The sequence below is a fragment of the Glandiceps talaboti genome, chromosome 8 (genome assembly GCF_964340395.1).
Source record: "Glandiceps talaboti chromosome 8, keGlaTala1.1, whole genome shotgun sequence".
NCBI lineage: Eukaryota > Metazoa > Hemichordata > Enteropneusta > Spengelidae > Glandiceps > Glandiceps talaboti.
This window is the reverse complement of record NC_135556.1, coordinates 20,859,389-20,883,052: the sequence shown is the minus strand read 5'-3', so window position 1 is coordinate 20,883,052 and position 23,664 is coordinate 20,859,389. Positions and strand designations below refer to the sequence as shown.

Below are 23,664 nucleotides of genomic sequence, written 5' to 3'. Positions count from 1 at the left end.
AGGGGGCGTCATACTGAGAAACACGAACCTGTCACGGTTTCACCTTCCGTATTAAAAGTTCCCAAAGTTTCCGTGTTTTATGGGGGGAGGGGGGGGGGGCTACATAATGACGTTACTTGTACTATGAACCAGAATGACAAGCAACCCTTCCGTTTCCAAGGCTTGGTCAGTAGTCTATACATTTGAAGCTTAGCTATCACATTGCTAGAGGTTATATCCGAGTGTTCACTTTCAACTCGAGTCAACTTTAATTTAAGCGATGTATTACATATTTTCCACCTGCTCAATATAGATATGTATACTAAATAAACGAGTAAACATACGAGTACACATACATGCAACTTTATTAGAAAGTGGTCGTTTCTTACCCCATGACATCAACTTAGAATATTGAGGATTGAAAATTGCTTAATGATGGTGTCAGAAGACGCCCTTTTAGGTCTCAAAATTCATACTAAGGTAGGAAACCCTTCCCCGACCATCGCAATTACAAGGCAGCGGCTAAAACCTATCCATGGCCGCATGCATGGCCGGCTAACTATATAATTTTCAGGTAATAGCTAAAAGATTCTACATCAATATGATATCGAAAACAGGAAAATTGTCTTCTCAGATTCAAATACAGAAATAACCACACAATTCAAATATAGTGGTACCAGTAGCTCTCTCACAGCTTCAGCTGTTTGACAGAAGTTGATGTAAATTATTAATAATACGTTGAAGCCAGCGACTAGACAAAGTCAGTGTCGTCACTGTCAATAATTGATTGACAATGATATCATAACAGAACCTGCATTACAATCAATATTTTGATATCGACTATTCTGTTAACTAAATTGGCTATTTGAATTCGCAATTAAACGTTTAAGCAGCTGCCTTGAGGATACCATTTTTAATTTTAATGGGTCATTCGCATAATTGACGATTTTCTAAAAATTAGGTAATATCTGCAAAATGTATTCTTCAACTTTCATATAATTTTGTACAAACATTGATAATAACGAGGCACGTGTGTCCATTTAATGTGATGGTATAAATTTATTTGAAATGAGTCATTTGCTTAAGTAATAATTTTGGTAATTAGGCAATATCTTAAGATAGCACACGTCACAGTTCAAATAATTTTGTATATATTTACGGTGACAATACTCAAGTGTCATACAAAACTTGTAGATTTCACGGTTAACTGTACTCAGTCATTTGTATAGGTAATGATTTTTGGCAATTCGGCAATATGTGAGGAAAGCAATCTTAAATTTCATCACATTCAGTAACATACGTCAATAAGAAAGTGCCAGTGCCTAGACATTGCTAGTCTATCTGCTAGACTTCGGATGTTCTTCCGATACGATATACGACACATGACCGAACATCGCTATCTAGGATGGAACATTTTGGGCAAGCCCTCACTGCGAACTTTGTTCGCTTATAGTATAGAAAGAAAACCCGAACGTCTAGCAGCAAGACTAAGATATTGCTTGATGAAGTAGCTTTTATTTTCAGTGATTCACTTTATACAATTGAAGATATTTGGTTGTTGAGCATTATCCAAATACACACATTGACAAAACGCAGGTGTCCTAAATCTTAACAACGTGTACTTCAAATTTCGTACTTGATATATACCTTGGTGATAACATAGAATATGGGAACAAAAATCCTTACAAAAGCCATTAGTTCACACCTGGTAGTTTTTCTGAAATACTTGAAAAGATAGTGTTCACACAACCTTGTACTCAGGACTTGTGAAGGTGGGCTACGATAGTGAAGGTGATGAAGAACTACATGAATATGACTTTAAACTTGAGGAATACTTCTCTTTTAAAGCAAAATATATCACCGTTATAGCCCAGGCTTAAATTCTCCTCTTTGCTTGTTTTTGCAATACATAAGATGTCACTGAAGACACAATTGCAGCAACTAAAGAACAGGTACCAGCAACGTAAAATGGCGTTCTTGAGTCTCCAGTGTCTTCGTATACCTGTCCTGGATATGAAAGACAATTCAAAACATAGTTACATGTATGACGTGTTAAGACATGATTATCTAACAATGCTCTACTTCATGGAACATGTAGTAGTGAGTGAGTGAGTGAGTGAGTGAGTGAGGGGGGAGGGAGGGAGGGCGCGAGAAGGCGAGCCTGCCTGCCTGCCTGCCTGCCTACCTGCCTGCCTGCCTGCCTGTGCGAGTGTGTGATGTAATGATACGATATGATTTTATGTATTTTCATGTGTTATGATGTTATTTGATGTAATGAGGCGTTATGAGTGTTGTGGCGTATGAAGAAACTTGGAACAAGAGTTAATCATCTGATAGAAGAAATGTACAAGAAAATTATACAAAAAATGAGCATGACTATTTTAAATGTGACCTTGTCCTAAACATTATTTACTAATTACCTGCGACTGGTAACATCACTGTGCCAAGTGCCATTGCAGAAATAAGCAAACCATAAGCATTGGCAAACTTGTCCGCTCCAACAATGTTTTTTGTGTAGACGGCAATCAACGGTGTCACCACTCCTTGGCAAAGACCAGTACCAACACAGCAAACTACAATAACGACGTAACTAGTAGGAAATGAACATGCGACCACAAAAATAGTATTCAACAGCAACGTCAAGGCCAACAGAGATAAAGGAGATATGAATTTAAGATCACCAACCCACCCATAAAATAATCTGGCAACGATGATGCTAAGTCCCAGATAAGTCATTAGCATGGCAGCTTCAAAGCCAGGGATTCCAATGGTCACTGCGTGGATGACTATCCATAAACTAGTTATCATCGTCTGTCCGCTAATTGCAAATTTGCAGAATACGAGACTGATAAGTTGGGGGTATGTATGCATCAAATGACGTCCCCACATACGAATGAGTAAAGAGCACTGTGCCCTGTTCTCCTGGTTAATACCCTCGTCACGATAGTCTGTACCACTATCATTTACACTTTTCATATTGTCTTTACCAGTGGACGTATTGGGAAGGTCAGCTCTCCCATTGTATTCCTGGGTTTTTGCACTTTCTAGATTGCGATAATCTTCAATTTCTGCGTTAACATCTGTATCCGACTGTTCTCTATGAATATAGTTATGTTTAGATATTGTCTTATTAGCCACAGGTTTCATTAAAGCAGCACAAACAAATATGTTGGCGGAACAGCCTGATAGGATGAAAAAAGTTCCATGCCAACCAAAATATCGGATGAAGGCTTCCATCATCAAAGGGAACACCATGCCTCCTATTCCAGCCCCAAGTCCTGCTATGCCATACGCCAGAGCATAGCGTTTGTCGAAGTAGGTAGCAACAATTGCATTGCCGGGTATAAAAAATATCAACGTTCCAACACCTAACAGCGGAGAGATAAAAGAAAACACTCAATATACTAAATATTCAAGAATATGAAATAGACTGCAATTATCATATGTAGACTAGATATTATACCTGTTCGCAACTGACTTAAGGGGAGATGTGCAAAGGTTCAGAACGAGGTCAACTTTAACTTCAAGGTCATGATATGTTCAAATGATTTTTCGACAACAGTGATAATGGTTTGCACCATTAACTCATACGTTTGTTAAAGGCCATGCTCTGTTCTATGCTACCATATTGTAGGTTTGTTGTTTGTCAGTGTCTGAAACTGAAGAGAAAGTGAGAAACTGGTTTTGTTGTGACAGTAAGTTTATTTTCCCTTTGATTAGGCCTAATAAAAAAATTGTGTGGTTCCGATTACGCTCAATTTTAGAATAGGTGGGGTAGGTAGATTGTTTTTATTTCATTATATTTTTTATCTGTGTGAGTGTCTAGTTCAGGCTTTCCATTGTTTTCCAAATGGTCACTGTGTTGTTTATTTCTTCATATCAGATGTACATCCATTCATTACAGATGATTGGAAGGACAGTTTTATTTTGTCTTTTCACTATTTCAAGTGAGACTTCACAATTTTTGTGATTTTATTATTTTTTTCTCCAATACGTAAAAAAAGTTTAGGGTCGGAAGTGAATAGCTAAGTGGAGTCGGGTAACCGAAACCAAATAATTATTTTTTTTTGGCCCAAACTCCTGACGTCGATTCAAGAGTCCAACTATACTGTCACTTGATTGTCATATTATTTAATGTTTTAGAAAGATCCCTGAGTTCACACAATATTGAATGGGTCCATCAAACCTTCTGTAATTTTCTGTCATTTTACAATAAATTATACCATATTAAAGAAAATTGCCACATTGTAATGGGAAGTGTTGGTGAACTTTCCAGGATAATGTGTTAACTTTCTGGGTATCTTGTTATTAAATAACAAATTAAAGTTGATAGAATGTTTGCCGATTCGAATTACACTTGAATACATGCACTGTTGCTTCTATAAGGCCAAGAAAAAATTGTTTGGTTCAGGTTACCCGACCCCACTTAATTTTTCACTGCCGACCCTAAACTTTTGTTTACGTTTTCGAGAACAAAAATATAAAATCGCAAATATTGTGAAATCTCGCAAGAAATAGTGGATGCAGAAACTGACATCAACTTTAAAATGACAGTATAAGACTGTTCCTCCAATCTATAATGGCTGTACATCTGATGAGAAGAAACCAATAACACAAAGACTGCATGGAAAACAATGGAAAACATAACTAGATAATCACACATGAAAAATATACTATATAAAAAAAAAATTAAAAAAAATCTACCTACCCCACCTATTCTAAAATTGAGCATAATCGGAACTACATATTTTTGTTGGGCCTGAAGGGAAATTGTGGCTTTACGACTATTATAACATCGTTTCTTTTCGTCGCTAGTATCGCTTATGTTTAACTTACCGTTGAACAGGCCGTATGTGATTATCACATGTAGAAGACTTTCAGCGAAAGCCGTTGTTACCATGCCAATGACAGAAATAGCAGCTCCTACGGTGGCTACTGGCCTAGCTCCATACCTTGAGACTAAGTAACCGATGATAGGCGCTGGTAAGGTCAAAGGTAAAAGATTTGCCTTTAGCTTAAGAACTATCAGTATATACCAGTATGAAGTTAATAATATGCAAACGACAACTTTAAGGCTCTTTTCTCTCCAATTCAGATACTTTCGGTCGGAGGGGGTGGGGCGATAATTTCATAAATGGGCGAACGAGGATGTTTCGCCCAAATTGGATAAATTGTTCTCGAAACTTCTAAACAGATACATTTTATCTCAAAAAGTAAAACACGGTGTAGAGAAACATTGGTAACGTTCCCGAACTTACAGAGTAGGGTTTTACTCCAAGGTCCCGCATTAGTGTTTTCTTATCAATGAGGGTGCCTGGGTCAAAGGTACTTTAAATTGAACAATGCTTTGTTATGAGCTAACCGTCGGGGTCGTATTCCAGGGTAATGACCTTGCGACTTCACTCTATAGCGCACCCAAAGATTGAAAAATCTTCCTCCGATGTCTTTGCATACCATGTCATTGACCCTCTTTTCGTCAACAAACATTCTTAGAAACAGGTAGATGTTTGGAACCCGCGCGAAACATCCATGTCTTAATTTTTTCAAACAACACCCTCTCCTCCCGATGATCTCACTCCAGATGTTGTTCCAATGATAACCTGATGTCAAACGAGTCAACTATTCTTGACGTTGCTTTGAGTTACCAAAATGCTAAAATTCATTTTACAACACAAACCAGGGAAAAGTGTATACGTGTGCATGTACTTGTTTGATAATTACCTGTAACAACTGTTACTAATCCTGACACTGTTAGAATGAGTGAGGATGCTGCAGCTCCATTTTCAAAATATCTCAGAAATTCAATCATAAGAAGTCCATTGCTTGTAGCTAAACCATACATGTAAAACTGAAGTAGAAAACTGCCAATGACCACAAGCCATTTCCAGTAGTAATCCATGTTTCGATGTTTTCTCTGTTCTCCCATGCTGATTTGTTTTGACAGGGAAGTGTATCAGCTTGTAATCATATACTGCCGTCACTTGTTATTATTTTCAACTATAAGGCAAAGAAAGTTGACATCAAAACTAGTATTAAGGCATATCATACACCAAACTGAATGACTTTAATGATGACGATTGACAATGTGCACCAATGACGAATGACTGAAACTTATTGGATAGAAATCAGAAGAACATCATGTGAATAGCATTACCCTGTACACCAAGAATAGCCAAATGTTGAGCAACAATTTGTCCACCAAGACCACTAAAACATTTGTAGAGCGATTGTAAACAAATAGTTGTAGTATAACCAGTGTTCTCATTGTACCATGTGGTGAATCAATCAATGGGTTCAAATCAATATTAAGGTTTCAGACGCAATCGGATACAGTATGTTCTTCTCTAAAGCCGATAAGGAATTGTACAACATGATTGGTGAATGTCATTGCTAAGACTGTGGTGAATGTCTCTTATAATATCGACGGGACATATTGAAGATTAAATTCCACTGATATCGATGGACTTCAGACCTTGACTTTGCAGAGATGTAACATACAAGATAGGAGACTGTACACATAACTTCTTTAATTCGTATGAATTACACGTTCACCTTAATAATGAGTATGAGACACTTACATGGCACTAATTATGAATAAAATCAGATATATGAATTCCTTCTGTAAGGACAGATTTGTGAGTTAAATTTGTTAGATGACATGCTTGGCAACAACCGGAGGAAATATTATCTAAATGGTGATTACACTATTTATGTAAATCGGCCAGTTATATACAAATATGTACATTCGATTTTTACAAAACAGATAACAGTTTCGCGTTCGATCTAAAGTACAACGTCAGAGACGTTGAACTCGAAAACAAAAAAACTCGAAATAGCTTGCCTTACAGGTCGCTATCATAGTTTCTTCTGATTATTCAAGACCCCAGTAATGAGTTATACAAATTAGTTCATAACACTATTGACATGCTCTGATAAAGGGTCTATGTATTAGAATTGGTTATATTATATGAACGCATGCAAAACACCATTGGTTTTGTTTGAGTTTACATGGCTAAACGTACCTTAAAGATGTATCCCGAACTCTTCACATTTGCACCTACATAACTTGAATCTGTCTCTGCTAGTAATAGTGTGTCCCATATGCATATTCATGTAAAAACGAATGGATATTCGTAACTTTGTTAAATACGCCTTATTGGAGCGCCACATGTGAATATTGCACTGTGGTAGATGTACAAGATGTAGTCCCCTCAAAGTTGACAGTTAATCATTAACATATCAATACGAAGCTACTTGACATATAAGATTAAGCGCTAGCTGCAACAGGGGCCATTTGTAGCATTTATTACTAGATAGGACGGCTTACTTCTCAATATTGTACACCACTGAGTGTCAGAATCATCCAGATATGTAAACTTGTGTATGTAGCTGTACACATAACATGGTAGGAAACTGTAATGGTTTTGTATTTTACACAAATTACAGATCCTAAATTCAGTGCTTCTATCGACCAGTACACGTCGAATTTGCACATTAAACGTCATTCACAAGACATGCCGTGAAATAATATGTGGCGATCGTTGTGATTGAAAGGGTGTGAACAAGCCTGTATGATATTGGTGATTTATTGAGCACAACCATATATCTAGCTAGAGGTATCGACGCATGTCAAACTAAAATGGTAACGGATTGAGAACCAAGCATTTCGCTCAAGATAAAATAGACCGCGGATAAAATGGACCACTAATTCACAGGTACAAAGTAATTTTCTAAGGAACTGAAAAAGATTAGCGAATATTGCATTAGTTGCCTGATAAAAAAATTCCCAGCAGCCAGTGCGAACTTATAGGTAGGGAGATACCAGTAGGAAAATTACTCACCACATATCGAACACAATCATGTCATTGATAAGATTAGTTTGCCATCACAATCCAAAACAACCCCCCCCCCCTCCCACTTCCACGTTCTATTCTCGGATCGGATGACCATCCCTAATTCCCATTTCAAAATATGTTACTCCCTCTACAAATCCGCCGACCTCACTCCAAAATGAAGAAACTGACCAGTCGCTAATTGGGAGACGAGAAAGGGAAAGTGAAGTGATGACACAAATCCAGGGCTACCAAAGAGAACGGTACTGAGAAAATACTAGGATTCATGATAATTTGTTTTCGCTCCTTGAAGACTCAAATCAAGATTATGTGAGATTTTTGCGCTATGCTGAGACTTTCGCTAAACCCACTGGTACTTTTACGATGCATTGTTAATTACCCAACAACAACAACAACAACAACAACAACAACAACAACAACAACAACAGCGGTTGTGATTTTAGTCATCACAGAGAACAAAATAAAGGAACGAACATTACATTTCTTTATTAATCAACGAAAACGTATATATTGCACATATGAAATGATCGAAAGGAAAATAATTTCAAGCAGTCAAGTAGAATTTTCCAAAAAACAAATAAAAATAAAATCACCTGACTTTTGATGTATAATCTTTGACTTTGAGTATTAAATGTTTGACTTAGAGTATTAAATGGAAATGATCTATACTGTGTGTGACTCTGATATTGGGAAGCTGTTCCTTGTACAATATAGAGCATTCAAGACATTGTGGTTTTAATTTGTCGACGTTTGCAGTTGATCACTAATGCAGTGACAGAACACACAATAGCACCAACAAATATGCTGATATCAGCGATAAAGAAAGGGGTTCTTGAGTCTCCAGTGACTTCGTATGCTTTGCCTACATGTGATAGAGAAGACAGAATAATTGTTATGTATGCATGAAGGTTATCTGAGTGCCATTTTCTAATTCTAAATTGTATCTCACAGTATAATTGTTGACGGCATAACATCAAATACGCCAATATGAATAGAGCATATAGTTAACAATATTATGCAATATAATGAAAGCGGAAATGTGGATGAGGAGTGGGTATTTAATTTGAAGTTTTAATTTATTAAATAATGTTATTACAGCTTGAAAAATCAATGTCAAGCAACATTGACTGATTAAATTGCAAAAAGCTAAACAAAATGTGTGAAATGTTTGTTATTGTACGTACAATACATCGATATTTCAAGTAGAGATAAATGAAATACCCAATTTTCATCCATATATGGCCACTAATAAAAACAAATGATGATCACAAATTGCATCCATGGACATTTTAGAGGTCGATAAAACTGATGTAGATTTAATACACTGTCTCACGCCAAGACTGACTGCTTATTCATGGAGATTAACGCATGCATATGTTAAATATACATGATTTTGTATCAAACTATAGTAAGACTTTAAATGGAAGCATAATGCATATGTGGATGATTTTGGTTTTCTTCGAAAAAGGCTACTTTGGAATTTATATGATAAGGAAAGCAATACTGTTACCTGCGATTGGCAATATCACTGATCCCATTGTAAATCCAGACAGCATAAGACCAAATGAACCAGGAAAGTCCTCCAATTCAACAATACTTCTTACCACCACTGAATTTAATGGGATGATAGCACCTTGGCAAAACCCTAGACCCGCACAACAGACTGCCATGATGGCGTAGTTGGTCACGAATGTGAAGGTGACAATAAAGATTATATTAATGAACATCATCATGGCCAACATAGATAGAGGAGATAAGATTTTCAGGTCAATGATCCATCCATAAAGTAATCGTGATATAATAGCACAAATGCCAAAATATGTCAGGAGGACGGCAGCATCGATAGGAGCGATTCCAATGGCAACAGCATGGACAACGATCCAAACTGTATATATTAGATTTTGTACACCATATAAAAAAACGCAGAAGAAGAAGCTGACTAATGTAGGGTATTTACACAAAAAATGAAGCCCCCACATGCGAATAATTTTGATGCATTTTCCTCTGGTTTCGTCTTTATATTCCCTGCTATCAGTAGAGGTCATTTTATCCTGATATCCATCATCTAAAACGCTTCTGCTTTCAGCTTCTGTGTTTATATCCTCACTCGGGTGCCCTTTATCAACAGCGTTGTGCATAGATATCGGCCTGTCGGGTGGTTTAAATATGGCCGCGCAAACTAATATGTTCGCAGAACACCCTGCTAGTATGAAAAATGTTCCGTGCAAACCGTACGTTCGTATCAAGAATTCCATTAGAAGTGGAAATACCATGGCCCCTGCACCAGCACCGGCTCCAGACAAACCAATGGCCAAGGCAAAACGTTTCCTGAAGTATTGAGGAACAATAGAAATGCCCCCTATGTACATCAATAGAAGACCAACACCTTAGAAGCAAGAAAATAAATAAATAGTTATTGCAGCACTAGCAGCAACTGGAACGTTTCTTTTGAAACCATTATTGATTTACTCACAATACCGTACATCATGACCAGTATTGAATCTTGAATCACTAAATGGATATAAATGTTTGTATAGCAGGACTGTATCATAGGAAAATAAATCAAATCAAGTCAAATAAAATATAGATTACGATAATGCTTACCATTTAATAATCCAAATGTGATAAATAAAGAAGGAATACTGTTAGCAAACACTGTTGTAATCATAGCAACCATATGTAAAACAGCGCCTACTGCAGTCACTTTTCTTGCACCATACCGTGACACAGAACTTCCCACAACAGGAGCTGATTAAAAACAAAGGGAGATAGCAATACATAAATGATACAGTGTCTTTACTATAAATGCTTGTTTTTTATCTATATATCCGGCCTTTTTGAGGACACCAAGTGATGTACGTGTATGTAGCTATATCATGCCCTCATACGGCCATGTATTTATTGTCTTTTACATATTGAACCATAAATTATGGAAATTGTCAAATGAATGACACCATGTGGAAATAGAAGGCCATATAGGAAGATACGTTGTAGAGATCCAGCAGATATATATCCACGTGGAAGCGTGCCACACATACACGAAGTCTGTATAGTTTTAACGGCTGACAATAATTAAAATTCACACGATATTTCAAGTTATCATTGGTAAGAATAACAAACTTCAGTCATACAAGACAATCACTATGGCAAATTTCACACACACACACACACACACACACACACATATACATACATACATACATACATACATACATACATACATACATACATACATACATACTGTACGTGTACCAGACATACATACATACATACATACATACATACATACATACATACATACATACTGTACGTGTACCAGACATACATACATACATACATACATACATACATACATACATACATACATACATACATACATACATACATACACACACATACATACATACATACATACATACATACATACATACACCATCTAGCAAGTACAAATTTACACAAACGCCCTCTAGAATTCTGTTGAGGCCCCTTTCCTTATTCAACTAACTTTGATTATTCTAAATGTTTTTAGCTTGGCGAGAAGGAGTGAGCTAGCAGTTCTTGTATTAGAATAAAATTGTTCTTAAATATTGATATATTAAATGACGTGTCAAATGTTTTCATTTTGCAGCAATTGTCTCCTAAAATATTGTGGTTTGTATATATCATGAAACAACGATAGTTTTGAAAATACTCTTTTAATACACGACACTGCATTGTATTGCATGGTTTGTCGTATTTCTCGTAGATGTTCGGCCATTGAATCAACCATAGTTTACTAAACGATTTTATGTATTGAATAAGTCAACATCCTAATATGAAACACCAATACGGGTCACATGTTCTCATTTACCTATTTGTGATAGTGACATTTAACCATGAGCAAATCAGAGATTGCTTTATTATAATCATTTTGAAGAAAATAAATGAATATATATAATCACCTATAAAAATTGCCACACATATTGACACGGTTAAGATCATGGAGAAAACAGTGGTACGTCCTTCAAAGTGCTTCAGAAATTCAATCATCAAAAGTCCATTGCTGCTACACAACCCAAAATTATAAAACTGAATGAAAAAACTACCAAGGACAACAAGCCACCTCCAGTAATAATCGACATGTCGTTGCTGTTTGGTCATTGTGATCGGAACCAGTGAGCTGGATAGACGTCGAACGGATACTGTCTTTTACCACAGGTGGCGATGTTACTGTTTTAAAACAACCATATTACTAGTGTTCATTATACAATATCATATAAAAGTGGTAAATTCATCATTCAAATAAAAACGATGTTACGAAATCACGCGAGATCTCGCAGTCATGCAAGATTTCAGTTTTTTATTGGCAAACAGATAAAAAAAATATTCATGTTCATTGTTCAGCCCAATACAGATTTTCTTTTCAATTGCTTGACCTTCTTTGACTTTGACTTGACCCACACTTAATCTTCTTTTTTTAACTGATTGCATAATTACCTAATCCAATTCAAATGTTGGTTTTCTTTTACAATTTAATTTCAAGTATCTTGCAGCAAGGTTTTCATAAAGTTATAAGTAAACAGACAGCAGAATGTCACGGACAACGGGAAGTCAATGTGACAGTAGCTTGGTTAAGCAATAAAAAATAGTCTGTATGCGATTGAAGTGATTTGGGAAGACTGTAACTCTCAATACTACACAGGTGAAACGGTTGTCAAGAACCTACCATTAGTACCTTTGTTCGGAACCATGGTAGGTATTCGTAAAGCCATGACCATTGGGCGCTGTTTCTAGATTAAAGGTCGTTATCGGAAAACCTTTAGAAGGGACCCCATGTAATCTATAATCTATATTCTATATAATAATAATCTATATTCTGAAGGAAAATACAATCACTCTTGGAAAGGCATTCTCGCACACCAGAGCTGTTGTTTCTTCCGAGACACTGCGAAATAACCTATTGACCGCGCGTTTTGGACGGTGTTTTTAGCTTTATTATATTGTTTTACCATGCTTTTAAATATATTGTATGTACAGCGCTTTTGAATATTAATAAACAGAAAAGGCGCTTTAGAAAATAAATAACTTTAGAACTTTAAACTTTAAACTTTGAACATACTATTGGTGTCCGTTATCAGCCAAATGTCTTGTATAAAAAGATATTTTTAATTTTGGATGTTCATGTGAGACACTCTGTGACACAAGAGGCAGCATGAAACACCATGTTGGTGCGGATATAATTTGAGCTGAGGCATGGGGTAATTGTTATGTGACACAAATACAGATATAATATTTCACAGTAGAATGGCATATTGACAGGGTTCATATGCAACGCAAGGCCTTCGGCCTAGTTATAGTACTAGCAACTAAGCTAAGCTGGTGTAATATCGCAAAGCCTTGCACTAACGCACATCGACACGGATAGTACAGTCGATTATGTTTTTTAAAATTCACAAAGCTTGGAATAGCTTGAAATGTGCGTCTTACCTGGCCGACCGTCCGAAACTTGTGAACGTCTGAGCGCTTAGTAAACCTATTTCGTTGTCCCTTGGAGGAATTATACTGACTGCCAAGGTTGTTCCAAGGTAGATTGCTTTGACCATGTACGTCTATTCACACTATGACATCAATATTCTCAAATCAGTCAATTTGTCACACTAGTGTAGAGTCTATGTCTAGAGCTGAACTTTGCTAAACAGGTATACTAAATCCATACGTAGTAAATACTAAACTTAGTGAATAGTTGTGCCAATGTATTGAAATGGTGTCTGTGGTGACGCCATGTTTGTTCTCGTTCATAAATAATGCCTTATCTTCATGACCTTTCCGAGACATTTTGAGGTCAGTCAAGGGCATGTGACCCTTTTCTGCAAAGTTAAGACCGCCGAAAGGTCGACAAAGCTTTTGTAGATGTCTTGAATTGTCATTTTATCATTAATCGTGATTGGTTAGCAATCACGATAACTACATCTATTAAATGAATTTATTATTCGTTATTAATGACAATATTCAATATCAACATTCGAACACCTAACGGCAGTGAGAAACTGGTTTTGGTGTAACAATAAGTTTATTTTCCCTTTGATTAGGCCTGATAAAAATTGTGTGGTTCCGATTACGCTCAATTTTAGTATAGGTGGGGTAGGTAGATTGTATTTATTTCATTACATTTTTTTCTGTGTGAATGTCTAGTTCAGGTTTTCCATTGTTTTCCAAATGGTCTCTGTGTTGTTTATTTACAGATGTACATCCATTACAGATTGGAAGGACTGTTTTATTTTGTCTTTTCACAATTTTTGTTATTTTATTATTTATTTATTTCTCGAATACGTAAAAAAAGGTTTAGGATCGAAAGTGAAAAGCTAGGTGGAGTCGGGTAACCGAAACCAAATAATTTTTTTTAGCCCAAATTAAACTCCTGACGTCGATTCAAAAGAGTCCAAATATACTGTCACTTGATTGTCATGTGACGTAATGTTTTAGAAAGATCCCTGAGTTCACACAATATTGAATGGGACCATCACACCTGTAATTTTCTGTCATTTGACAATAAATTATACCATATTAAAGAAAATTGCCACATTGTAATGGGAAGTGTTGGTGAACTTTCCAGGATAATGTGTTAACTTTCTGGGTATCTTGTTAAATAACAAATTAAAGTTGAGAGAATGTTTGCCGATTCGAACTTAACTTGATAAATGCACTGGTGCTTCTATAAGGCCAAGACAAAAATTGTTTGGTTCAGGTTACCCGACCCCATTTAATTTTTCACTGCCGACCCTAAACTTCTTTTTTACTTTTTCGATAACAAATATATAAAATCTCAAATATTGTGAAGTCTCGCAAGAAATAGTGGATGCAGAAACTAGCATTAATTTTAAAAAGATAATATAAGACTGTTCTTCCTATCTATAATGGCTGTAAATCCGATGAGAAGAAACCAATAACACAAAAACTGCATGGAAAACAATGGAAAACATAACTAGACAATCACACATGAAAATATACTATATATATATATATATATATATATATAAAATCTACCTACCCCACCTATTCTAAAATTGAGCGTAATCGGAACTACATATTTATGTTGGGCCTGAAGGGAAATTGTGGCTTTACGATTATTATAACAAGGTTTCTTTTCGTCGCTGGTATCGCTAAAGTTTAACTTACCATTCAACAGACCGTATGTGATTATCACATGTAGAAGGTACTTTAAATTGAACCATGCTTTGTTATAAACTAACCGTCGGGGTCGTATTCCAGGGTAATGACCTTGCGACTTCACTCTATAGCGCACCCAAATATTGAAAAATCTTCCTCTGATGTCTTTGTATACCAAGTCATCGCCAATCTTTTCGTCAAAAAACATTCTTAGACACGGGTAGATGTTTGGAACCCGCGCGCCACATCCATGTCTTAAATTTTCAAACAACACCCTCCCCTCCCGATGATCTCATTCCAATGATAACCTGATAATAACAGGTAAACTATTCTTGACGTTGCTTTGAGTTACCAAAATGCTAAAATTCATTTTACAACACAAACCAGGGAAAAGTGTATACGTGTACATGTACTCGTTTGATAATTACCTGTAACAACTATTACTAATCCTGACACTGTTAGAATGAGCGAGTATGCTGCAGTTCCATTTTCAAAATATCTCAGAAATTCAATCATGAGTAGTCCATTGTTTGAAGCTAAACCATACATGTAAAACTGAAGTAGAAAACTGCCAATGACCACAAGCCATTTCCAGTAGTAATCCATGTGTCGATGTTTTCTCTGTTCTCCCGTGCTGATTTGTTTTGACAGGGAAGTGTATCACCTTGTAATCATATACTGCCGTCACTTGTTATTATTTTCAACTATAAGGAAACGAAAGTTGAAATCAAAACTAGTATTAAGACATACCATACACCAAACTGAATGACTTTAATGATGACGATTGACAATGTGTACCAATGATGAATGACTGAAACTTATTGGATAGAAATCAGAAGAACATCATGTGAATAGCAACAATTTGTCCACCAAGATCACTAGACATTTGTAGAGCGAGTGTAAGCAAATAGTTGTAGTATAACCAGTATTCTCACTGTACCATGTGGTGAACCATCAGGGGGTTCAAATCAATATTAAGGTTTCAGACGCAATTGGATACAGTATATGTTCTTCTATAAAGCCGATAAGGAATTGTACAACATGATTGCTGAATGTCATTGCTAAGACCGTGGTGAATGTCTCTTATAATATCGACGGGACATATCGAAGGTTAAATTCCACTGATATCGATGGACTTCAGCCCATGAATTTGGAGAGATGTAACACACATTCGCTAAACACCGAACTCCATTCATAAGGTAGGAGACTGTACATATTTAATATAGTTTAGTTTTAAATTATGACAATTTCTTTAATTCGTATGAATTACACGTTCACCTTAATAATGAGTGTGAAACACTTACATGGCACTAATTATGAATAGAATCAGATATAATTCCTTCTGTAAAGAGAGATTTGTGAGTTAAATTTGTTAGATGACATGCTTGGCAACAACTGGTGGAAATATTATCTCAATGGTAATTATACTAATTATGCAAATCGGCCATGTTTTATGCAATTATATACATTATATTTTTTTTAAAAAAGGTAACAGTTTTGTCTTCGATCTAAAGTACAACGTCAGGGACATTGAACTCAAAAAACAAGGAAACTCGAAATAGCTTGCCTTACAGGTCGCTATCATAGTTATTCTGATTATTCAAGACCCCCAGTAATGAGTTATACAAATTAGTTCATAACACTATTGACATGCTCTGATAAAGGGTCTATGTATTAGAATTAGTTATATTATATGAAAGCATGCAAAACACCATTGGTTTTGTTTGAGTTTACACGGCTAACGTACCTTAAAGATGTATCCCGAACTCTTCACATTTGCACCTACATAACTTGAATCTCTGCTAGTAATAGTGCCGTTGGTGTCCCATATGCATATTCATGTAAAAACGAAAGGATGTTCGTAACTTTGTTAAATACGCATTATTAGAGCGCCACATGTGAATATTGCACAATGGTAGATGTACAAGATGTAGTCCCCTCAAAGTTGACAGTTAATCAACATATTATGACAAATCAATACGAAGCTACTTGACATATAAGATTAAGCGCTAGCTGCAACAGGGGTCATTTGTAGCATTTATTACTAGATAGGACGGCTTACTTCTCAATATTGTACACCACGGAGTGTCAGAATCATCCAGATATGTAAACTTGTGTATGTAGCTGTACACATAACATGGTAGGAAACTGTAATGGTTTTGTATTTTACACAAATTACAGATCCAAAATTCAGTGCTTCCATCGACCAGTACACGTCGAATTTCCACATTAAACGTACTACCTGTATGATATTGGTGATTTATTGAGCACAGCCATATATCTAGCTAGAGGTATCGACGCATGTCAAACTAAAATGGTAACGGATTGAGAACCAAGCATTTCGCTCAAGATAAAATGGACCGCGGATAAAATGGACCACTTATTCACAGGTACAAAGTAATTTTATAAGGAACTGAAAAAGATTAGCGAATATTGCATTAGTTGCCTGATAAAAAATTTCCCAGCAGCCAGTGCGAATTTATAGGTAGGTAGATACCAGTAGGAAAATTACTCACCACATATCGAACACAATCATGTCATTGATAAGATTAGTTTTCCATCACAATACAAAACAACCCCCCCCCCCCCTCCGCCGTTCTATTCTCGGATCGGATGACCATCCCTAAATCCCTTTCAAAAATATGTTACTCCCTCTACAAATCCGCCGACCTCACTCCAAAAAGAAACTGACCAGTCGCTAATTGGGAGACGAGAAAAGGAAGGTGAAGTGATGACACAAATCCGGGGCTACCAAAGAGAACGGTACTGAGAAAATGCTAGGATTCGTGATAATTTGTTTCCGCTCCTTGAAGACACAAATCAAGATAATGTGAGATTTTTGCGCTATGTTGAGACTTTCGCTACACCCACTGGTACTTTTACGATGCATTGTTAATTATCCAACAACAACAACAACAACAACAACAACAACAACAACAACAACAACAACAACAACAGCGGTTGTGATTTTAGTCATCACAGAGAACAAAATAAAGGAACGAACATTACATTTCTTTATTAATCAACGAAAACTTATATATTGCACATATGAAATGATTGAAAGGAAAATAATTTCAAGCAATCAAGTAGAATTTTCCAAAAAACAAATAAAAATAAAATCACCTGACTTTTGATGTATAATCTTTGACTTTGAGTATCAAATGTTTGACTTAGAGTATTAAATGGAAATGATCTATACTGTGTGTGACTCTGATATTGGGAAGCTGTTCCTTGTACAATATAGAGCATTCAAGACATTGTGGTTTTAATTTGTCGACGTTTGCAGTTGATCACTAATGCAGTGACAGAACACACAACAGCACCAACAAATATGCTGATATCAGCGATAAAGAAAGGGGTTCTTGAGTCTCCAGTGACTTCGTATGCTTTGCCTACATGTGATAGAGAAGACAGAATAATTGTTATGTATACATGAAGGTTATCTGAGTGCCATTTTCTAATTCTAAATTGTATCTCACAGTATAATTGTTGACGGCATAACATCAAATACGCCAATATGAATAGAGCATATAGTTAACAATATTATGCAATATAATGAAAGCGGAAATGTGGATGAGGAGTGGGTATTTAATTTGAAGTTTTAATTTATTAAATAATGTTATTACAGCTTGAAAAATCAATGTCAAGCAACATTGACTGATTAAATTGCAAAAAGCTAAACAAAATGTGTGAAATGTTTGTTATTGTACGTACAATACATCGATATTTCAAGTAGAGATAAATGAAATACCCAATTTTCATCCATATATGGCCACTGATAAAAACAAATGATGATCACAAATTGCATCCATGGACATTTTAGAGGTCGATAAAACTGATGTAGATTTAATACACTGTCTCACGCCAAGACTGACTGCTTATTCATGGAGATTAACGCATGCATATGTTAAATATACATGATTTTGTATCAAACTATAGTAAGACTTTAAATGGAAGCATAATGCATATGTGGATGATTTTGGTTTTCTTCGAAAAAGGCTACTTTGGAATTTATATGATAAGGAAAGCAATACTGTTACCTGCGATTGGCAATATCACTGATCCGATTGTAAATCCAGACAGCATAAGACCAAATGAACCAGGAAAGTCCTCCAATTCAACAATACTTCTTACCACCACTGAATTTAATGGGATGATAGCACCTTGGCAAAACCCTAGACCCGCACAACAGACTGCCATGATGGCGTAGTTGGTCACGAATGTGAAGGTGACAATAAAGATTATATTAATGAACATCATCATGGCCAACATAGATAGAGGAGATAAGATTTTCAGGTCAATGATCCACCCATAAAGTAATCGTGATATAATAGCACAAATGCCAAAATATGTCAGGAGGACGGCAGCATCGATAGGAGCGATTCCAATGGCAACAGCATGGACAACGATCCAAACTGTATATATTAGATTCTGTACACCATATAAAAAAACGCAGAAGAAGAAGCTGACTAATGTAGGGTATTTACACAAAAAATGAAGCCCCCACATGCGAATAATTTTGATGCATTTTCCTCTGGTTTCGTCTTTATATTCCCTGCTATCAGTAGAGGTCATTTTATCCTGATATCCAACATCTAAAACGCTTCTGCTTTCAGCTTCTGTGTTTATATCCTCACTCGGGTGCCCTTTATCAACAGCGTTGTGCATAGATATCGGCCTATCGGGTGGTTTAAATATGGCCGCGCAAACTAATATGTTCGCAGAACACCCCGCTAGTATGAAAAATGTTCCGTGCAAACCGTACGTTCGTATCAAGAATTCCATTAGAAGTGGAAATACCATGGCCCCTGCACCAGCACCGACTCCAGACAAACCAATGGCCAAGGCAAAGCGTTTCTTGAAGTATTGAGGAACAATAGAAATGCTCGCTATGAACGTCAATAGAAGACCAACACCTTAGAAGCAAGAAAATAAATAAACAGTTATTCCAACACTAGCAGCAACTGGAACGTTTCTTTTGAAACCATTATTGTTAGGTATAGTGATTTACTCACAATACCGTACATCATGAACAGTATTGAATCTTGAATCACTAAATGGATATAAATGTTTGTGTAGCAGGACTGTAGCATAGGAAAATAAATCAAATCAAGTCAAATCAAATATAGATTACGATAATGCTTACCATTTAATAATCCAAATGTGATAAATAAAGAAGGAATACTGTTAGCAAACACAGTTGTAATCATAGCAACCATATGTAAAACAGCGCCTACGGCAGTAACTTTTCTTGCACCATACCGTGACACAGAACTTCCCACAACAGGAGCTGATTAAAAACAAAGGGAGATAGCAATACATAAATGATACAGTGTCTTTACTATAAATGTTTGTTTTTTATCTATGTATCCGGCCTTTTTGAGGACACCAAGTGATGTACGTTATATCACGCCCTCATAATGGAGCCGTCATTATTTACGGTTGGGGGGGGGGGGTCGGAGGAATTGGAGGGGGTCACTTGAAAATTGGAGTTGGTCAGAGGGAGGGGGGCTACCGAAAAATGAGGGAAAGGTAGGGGGGGGGGGCTACACAAAAATCTGTTTCGAAAAACTTGTGTACACAGTATCGGGATTATTACATAAAATGTAACTTTATTAACATTTTAAAACAAATAGAAAATATTTTCAAAACATTAAAGCTTTTGGTTTTCCTAAATATTTGTTTATGTACTACATGTACAATGTGGAGTTGTGTGTAAGATCGACGGACAGATTTAGGAAGAGGGAAGAGGAAGATGCTTTGACATATGAAATGTATGATTGGTTGTCATTAACGCTCAGTGGAACACTTTCAAAACTCAAAGTTAAAGAATTGGACAAATACCTTGAAAGACATAACTTATCAAAGAAAGGGGAAAACGACGATGAAATGAACGCAATTAAGGCTGACTGTCGAAAGTCAGTTGTTGACAATGCAAAACAAAAGCAAAATATTGTGTTGAAAGTGGGCCAGATGACAGTGATAAAGATGATGTTGTAATGAGAGACCTTGACAGTGCGAGTGAGGAAAGTGACTGTGTCAGTCAGACTGAATCAGTTGTTGTGACAGGGGGGGGGGGGGGTAGAAGAGCTGGCCCATTAACAAGTATTCTTACAGAAATGAAGTTGTTTTGTAAGTACCCCAATAATCATTAATAATACAATTGTAGCAATATAAATAATATAATTTCCTCTCTTTAATACCCACCACTTCATGTATATAATGGAAACGGGGGGGGGGGGGGGGGGGGTTTCATCCTAATTTCTAAAGTCAGGTGGGGGTCATAGATTTTTTCCCTGCAGGATGGTGGGGGGGGGGGCAGTTGAATTTCCACTTCTTATCAACCAATTCCTCCGACCCCCCCCCCCCCCCACAACCGTAAATAATGACGGCTCCCTAAGGCCATGAATTTATTGTCTTTTACATATTGAACCATAAATTATGGAAATTGCCAAATGGATGATTCCATGTGGAAATAGAAGGCCATATAGGAAAATACGTTGTAGATCCAGCAGATATATATCCACGTGGAGGCATGCCACACATACACGAAGTCTGTATAGTTTGTAACGGCTGACAATAATTAAAATTCACACGATATTTCAAGTTATCATTGGTAAGAATAACAAACTTCAGTCATTCAAGACAATCACTATGGCAAATTTCACACACACACACACACACACACACACACATATATACATACATACATACATACATACATACATACATACATACAGACAGACAGACAGACAGACAGACAGACAGACAGACAGACAGACAGACAGACAGACAGACAGACATACATACATACATACATACATACATACATACATACATACATACATACATACATACAAACAAACACACACATACACCATCTAGAAAGTACAAATTTACACAAACGCCCTCTAGAATTCTGTTGAGGCCCTTTCCTTATTCCAACTAACTTTGATTATTCTAAATGTTTTTAGCTTGGCGAGAAGGAGTGAGCTAGCAGTTCTTGTATTAGAATAAAATTGTTCTTAAATATTAATATATTAAATGACGTGTCAAATGTTTTCATTTTGCAGCAATTGTCTCCTAAAATAATGTGGTTTGTATATGTCATGAAACAACGATAGTTTTGAAAATACTCTTTCAATATATGACACTGCATTGTATTGCATGGTTTGTCGTATTTCTCGTAGATGTTCGGCCATTGAATCAACCATAGTTTACTAAACGATTCTGTTATTGAATAAAAGTCAACATCCTAATATGTAACACCAATACGGGGTCACAAGTTCTCATTTACCTGTTTGTGATAGTGACATTTAACCATGAGCAAATCAGAGATTGCTTTATTATAATCATTTTGAAGAAAATAAATGAATATATATAATCACCTATAAAAATTGCCACACATATTGACACGGTTAAGATCATGGAGAAAACAGTGGTACGTCCTTCAAAGTGCTTCAGAAATTCAATCATCAAAAGTCCATTGCTGCTGCTCAACCCCAGATTATAAAACTGAATGAGAAAACTACCAAGGACAACAAGCCACCTCCAGTAATAATCGACATGTCGTTGCTGTTTGGTCATTGTTATCGGAACCAGTGAGCTGGATAGACGTTCAACGGATACTGTCTTTTACCGCAGGTGGCGATGTTACTGTTTTAAAACAACCATATTACTAGTGTTCATTATACAATATCATATAAAGTGGTAAATTCATCATTCAAATAAAAAACGATGTTACGAAATCACGCGAGATCTCGCAGTCATGCAAGATTTCAGTTTTTACTGGCATAGATAAAAAAAAATTCATGTTCATTGTTCAGCCCATTACAGATTTTCTTTTCTATTGCTTGACCTTCTTTAACTTTGACTTGACCCACACTTAATCTTCTTTTTTTACTGATTGTATAATTACCTAATCCAATTCAAATGTTGGTTTTCTTTCACAATTTAATTTTAAGTATCTTGCAGCAAGGTTTTCATAAAGTTATTAGTAAACAAAGAAACAAACAAACAAAGAAACAAACAAACAACAGAATGTCACGGACAACCAGAAGTCACTGTGACAGTGGCTTGGTTAAGCAATAAAAAATAGTTGTATGCGATTGACAGTGATTTGGGACTACTGTAACTCTCAATACTACACAGGTGAAACAGTTGTCAAGAACCTACTATTAGTACCTTTGCTCGGAACCATGGTAGGTATTCGTAAAGCTATGACCATTGGGTGCTGTTGCTAGATTAAAGGTTGTTATTTAAAAGCTTTAGAAGGGACCCCATTTAATCTATTAAATCTATATTCTATAATAATCTATATTCTGAAGGAAATTACAATCACTCTTGGAAAGGCATTCTCGCACACCAGAGCTGTTGTTTCTTCCGAGACACTGCGAAATAACCTATTGACGGTGCGTTTGGACGGTGCCGTAAAAGAGACTGTGTTTCGCGACGATGTGGAAAGGTTATATATGTATAACTATAAGTGGTATTGGTAACCCGTGTCCAACCCTTGCTTTGTTGGGAGGGGTTAAAAGTAACCTTACCCAATTTTATCAAAAGACAAAATTATATATTAACAACAGGGAGATGATTATAAAGCTGGCCTTGGCAGTTTAAAATAATCTCTTGAAAAATGTTATCAAGGAGGCAATGTCTGGTGGAAGATGGATCCTAAATATCAAAC

General features: G+C 36.3%; 3 protein-coding genes across 3 annotated transcripts; all 3 read right to left on the bottom strand.

Annotated features, from left to right (window-relative positions):
• Positions 1 to 1,855: 1,855 nt before the first annotated feature.
• LOC144439348 (monocarboxylate transporter 12-like) lies at positions 1,856 to 5,905 on the bottom strand. Its single transcript, XM_078128631.1, has 4 exons — positions 5,701 to 5,905; positions 4,816 to 4,959; positions 2,400 to 3,347; positions 1,856 to 1,986 (listed from the first exon to the last, which is right to left on the bottom strand). Exons 1-4 carry the CDS (start codon positions 5,903 to 5,905, stop codon positions 1,856 to 1,858), a joined length of 1,428 nt encoding a protein of 475 aa, XP_077984757.1.
• A 3,408-nt stretch (positions 5,906 to 9,313) lies between these two features.
• Positions 9,314 to 12,583, bottom strand: LOC144439347 (monocarboxylate transporter 12-like). The gene is made up of 3 exons (XM_078128630.1): positions 12,538 to 12,583; positions 10,437 to 10,580; positions 9,314 to 10,218 (listed from the first exon to the last, which is right to left on the bottom strand). The coding sequence occupies exons 1-3, from the start codon at positions 12,581 to 12,583 to the stop codon at positions 9,314 to 9,316; spliced, it is 1,095 nt and encodes a 364-aa protein (XP_077984756.1).
• Positions 12,584 to 18,227: 5,644 nt separating this feature from the next.
• Positions 18,228 to 22,565, bottom strand: LOC144439346 (monocarboxylate transporter 12-like). The gene is made up of 4 exons (XM_078128629.1): positions 22,367 to 22,565; positions 20,125 to 20,268; positions 19,019 to 19,894; positions 18,228 to 18,370 (listed from the first exon to the last, which is right to left on the bottom strand). Exons 1-4 carry the CDS (start codon positions 22,563 to 22,565, stop codon positions 18,228 to 18,230), a joined length of 1,362 nt encoding a protein of 453 aa, XP_077984755.1.
• Positions 22,566 to 23,664: the final 1,099 nt, after the last annotated feature.

Bases quoted from the DNA above. Each gene is read 5' to 3' on its own strand.
- LOC144439347 (XM_078128630.1), bottom strand. From the start codon at position 12,583: ATGGCTTTACGAATACCTACCATGGTTCCGAACAAAGGTACTAATG. The intron at 10,581-12,537 runs GTAGGTTCTTGA...GTTTTTAATCAG, and splicing joins TCCGAACAAAGGTACTAATG to CTCCTGTTGTGGGAAGTTCT. The intron at 10,219-10,436 runs GTAAGCATTATC...CTTGCTTCTAAG, and splicing joins CACATTTGGATTATTAAATG to GTGTTGGTCTTCTATTGATG.
- LOC144439346 (XM_078128629.1), bottom strand. From the start codon at position 22,565: ATGACCAAACAGCAACGACATGTCGATTATTACTGGAGGTGGCTTGTT. The intron at 20,269-22,366 runs GTGATTATATAT...GTTTTTAATCAG, and splicing joins ATGTGTGGCAATTTTTATAG to CTCCTGTTGTGGGAAGTTCT. The intron at 18,371-19,018 runs GTAACAGTATTG...TATCACATGTAG, and splicing joins AGTGATATTGCCAATCGCAG to GCAAAGCATACGAAGTCACT.
- LOC144439348 (XM_078128631.1), bottom strand. From the start codon at position 5,905: ATGGGAGAACAGAGAAAACATCGAAACATGGATTACTACTGGAAATGG. The intron at 4,960-5,700 runs GTAATTATCAAA...TGACCTTACCAG, and splicing joins ATTAGTAACAGTTGTTACAG to CGCCTATCATCGGTTACTTA. The intron at 1,987-2,399 runs GTAATTAGTAAA...TTTCATATCCAG, and splicing joins AGTGATGTTACCAGTCGCAG to GACAGGTATACGAAGACACT.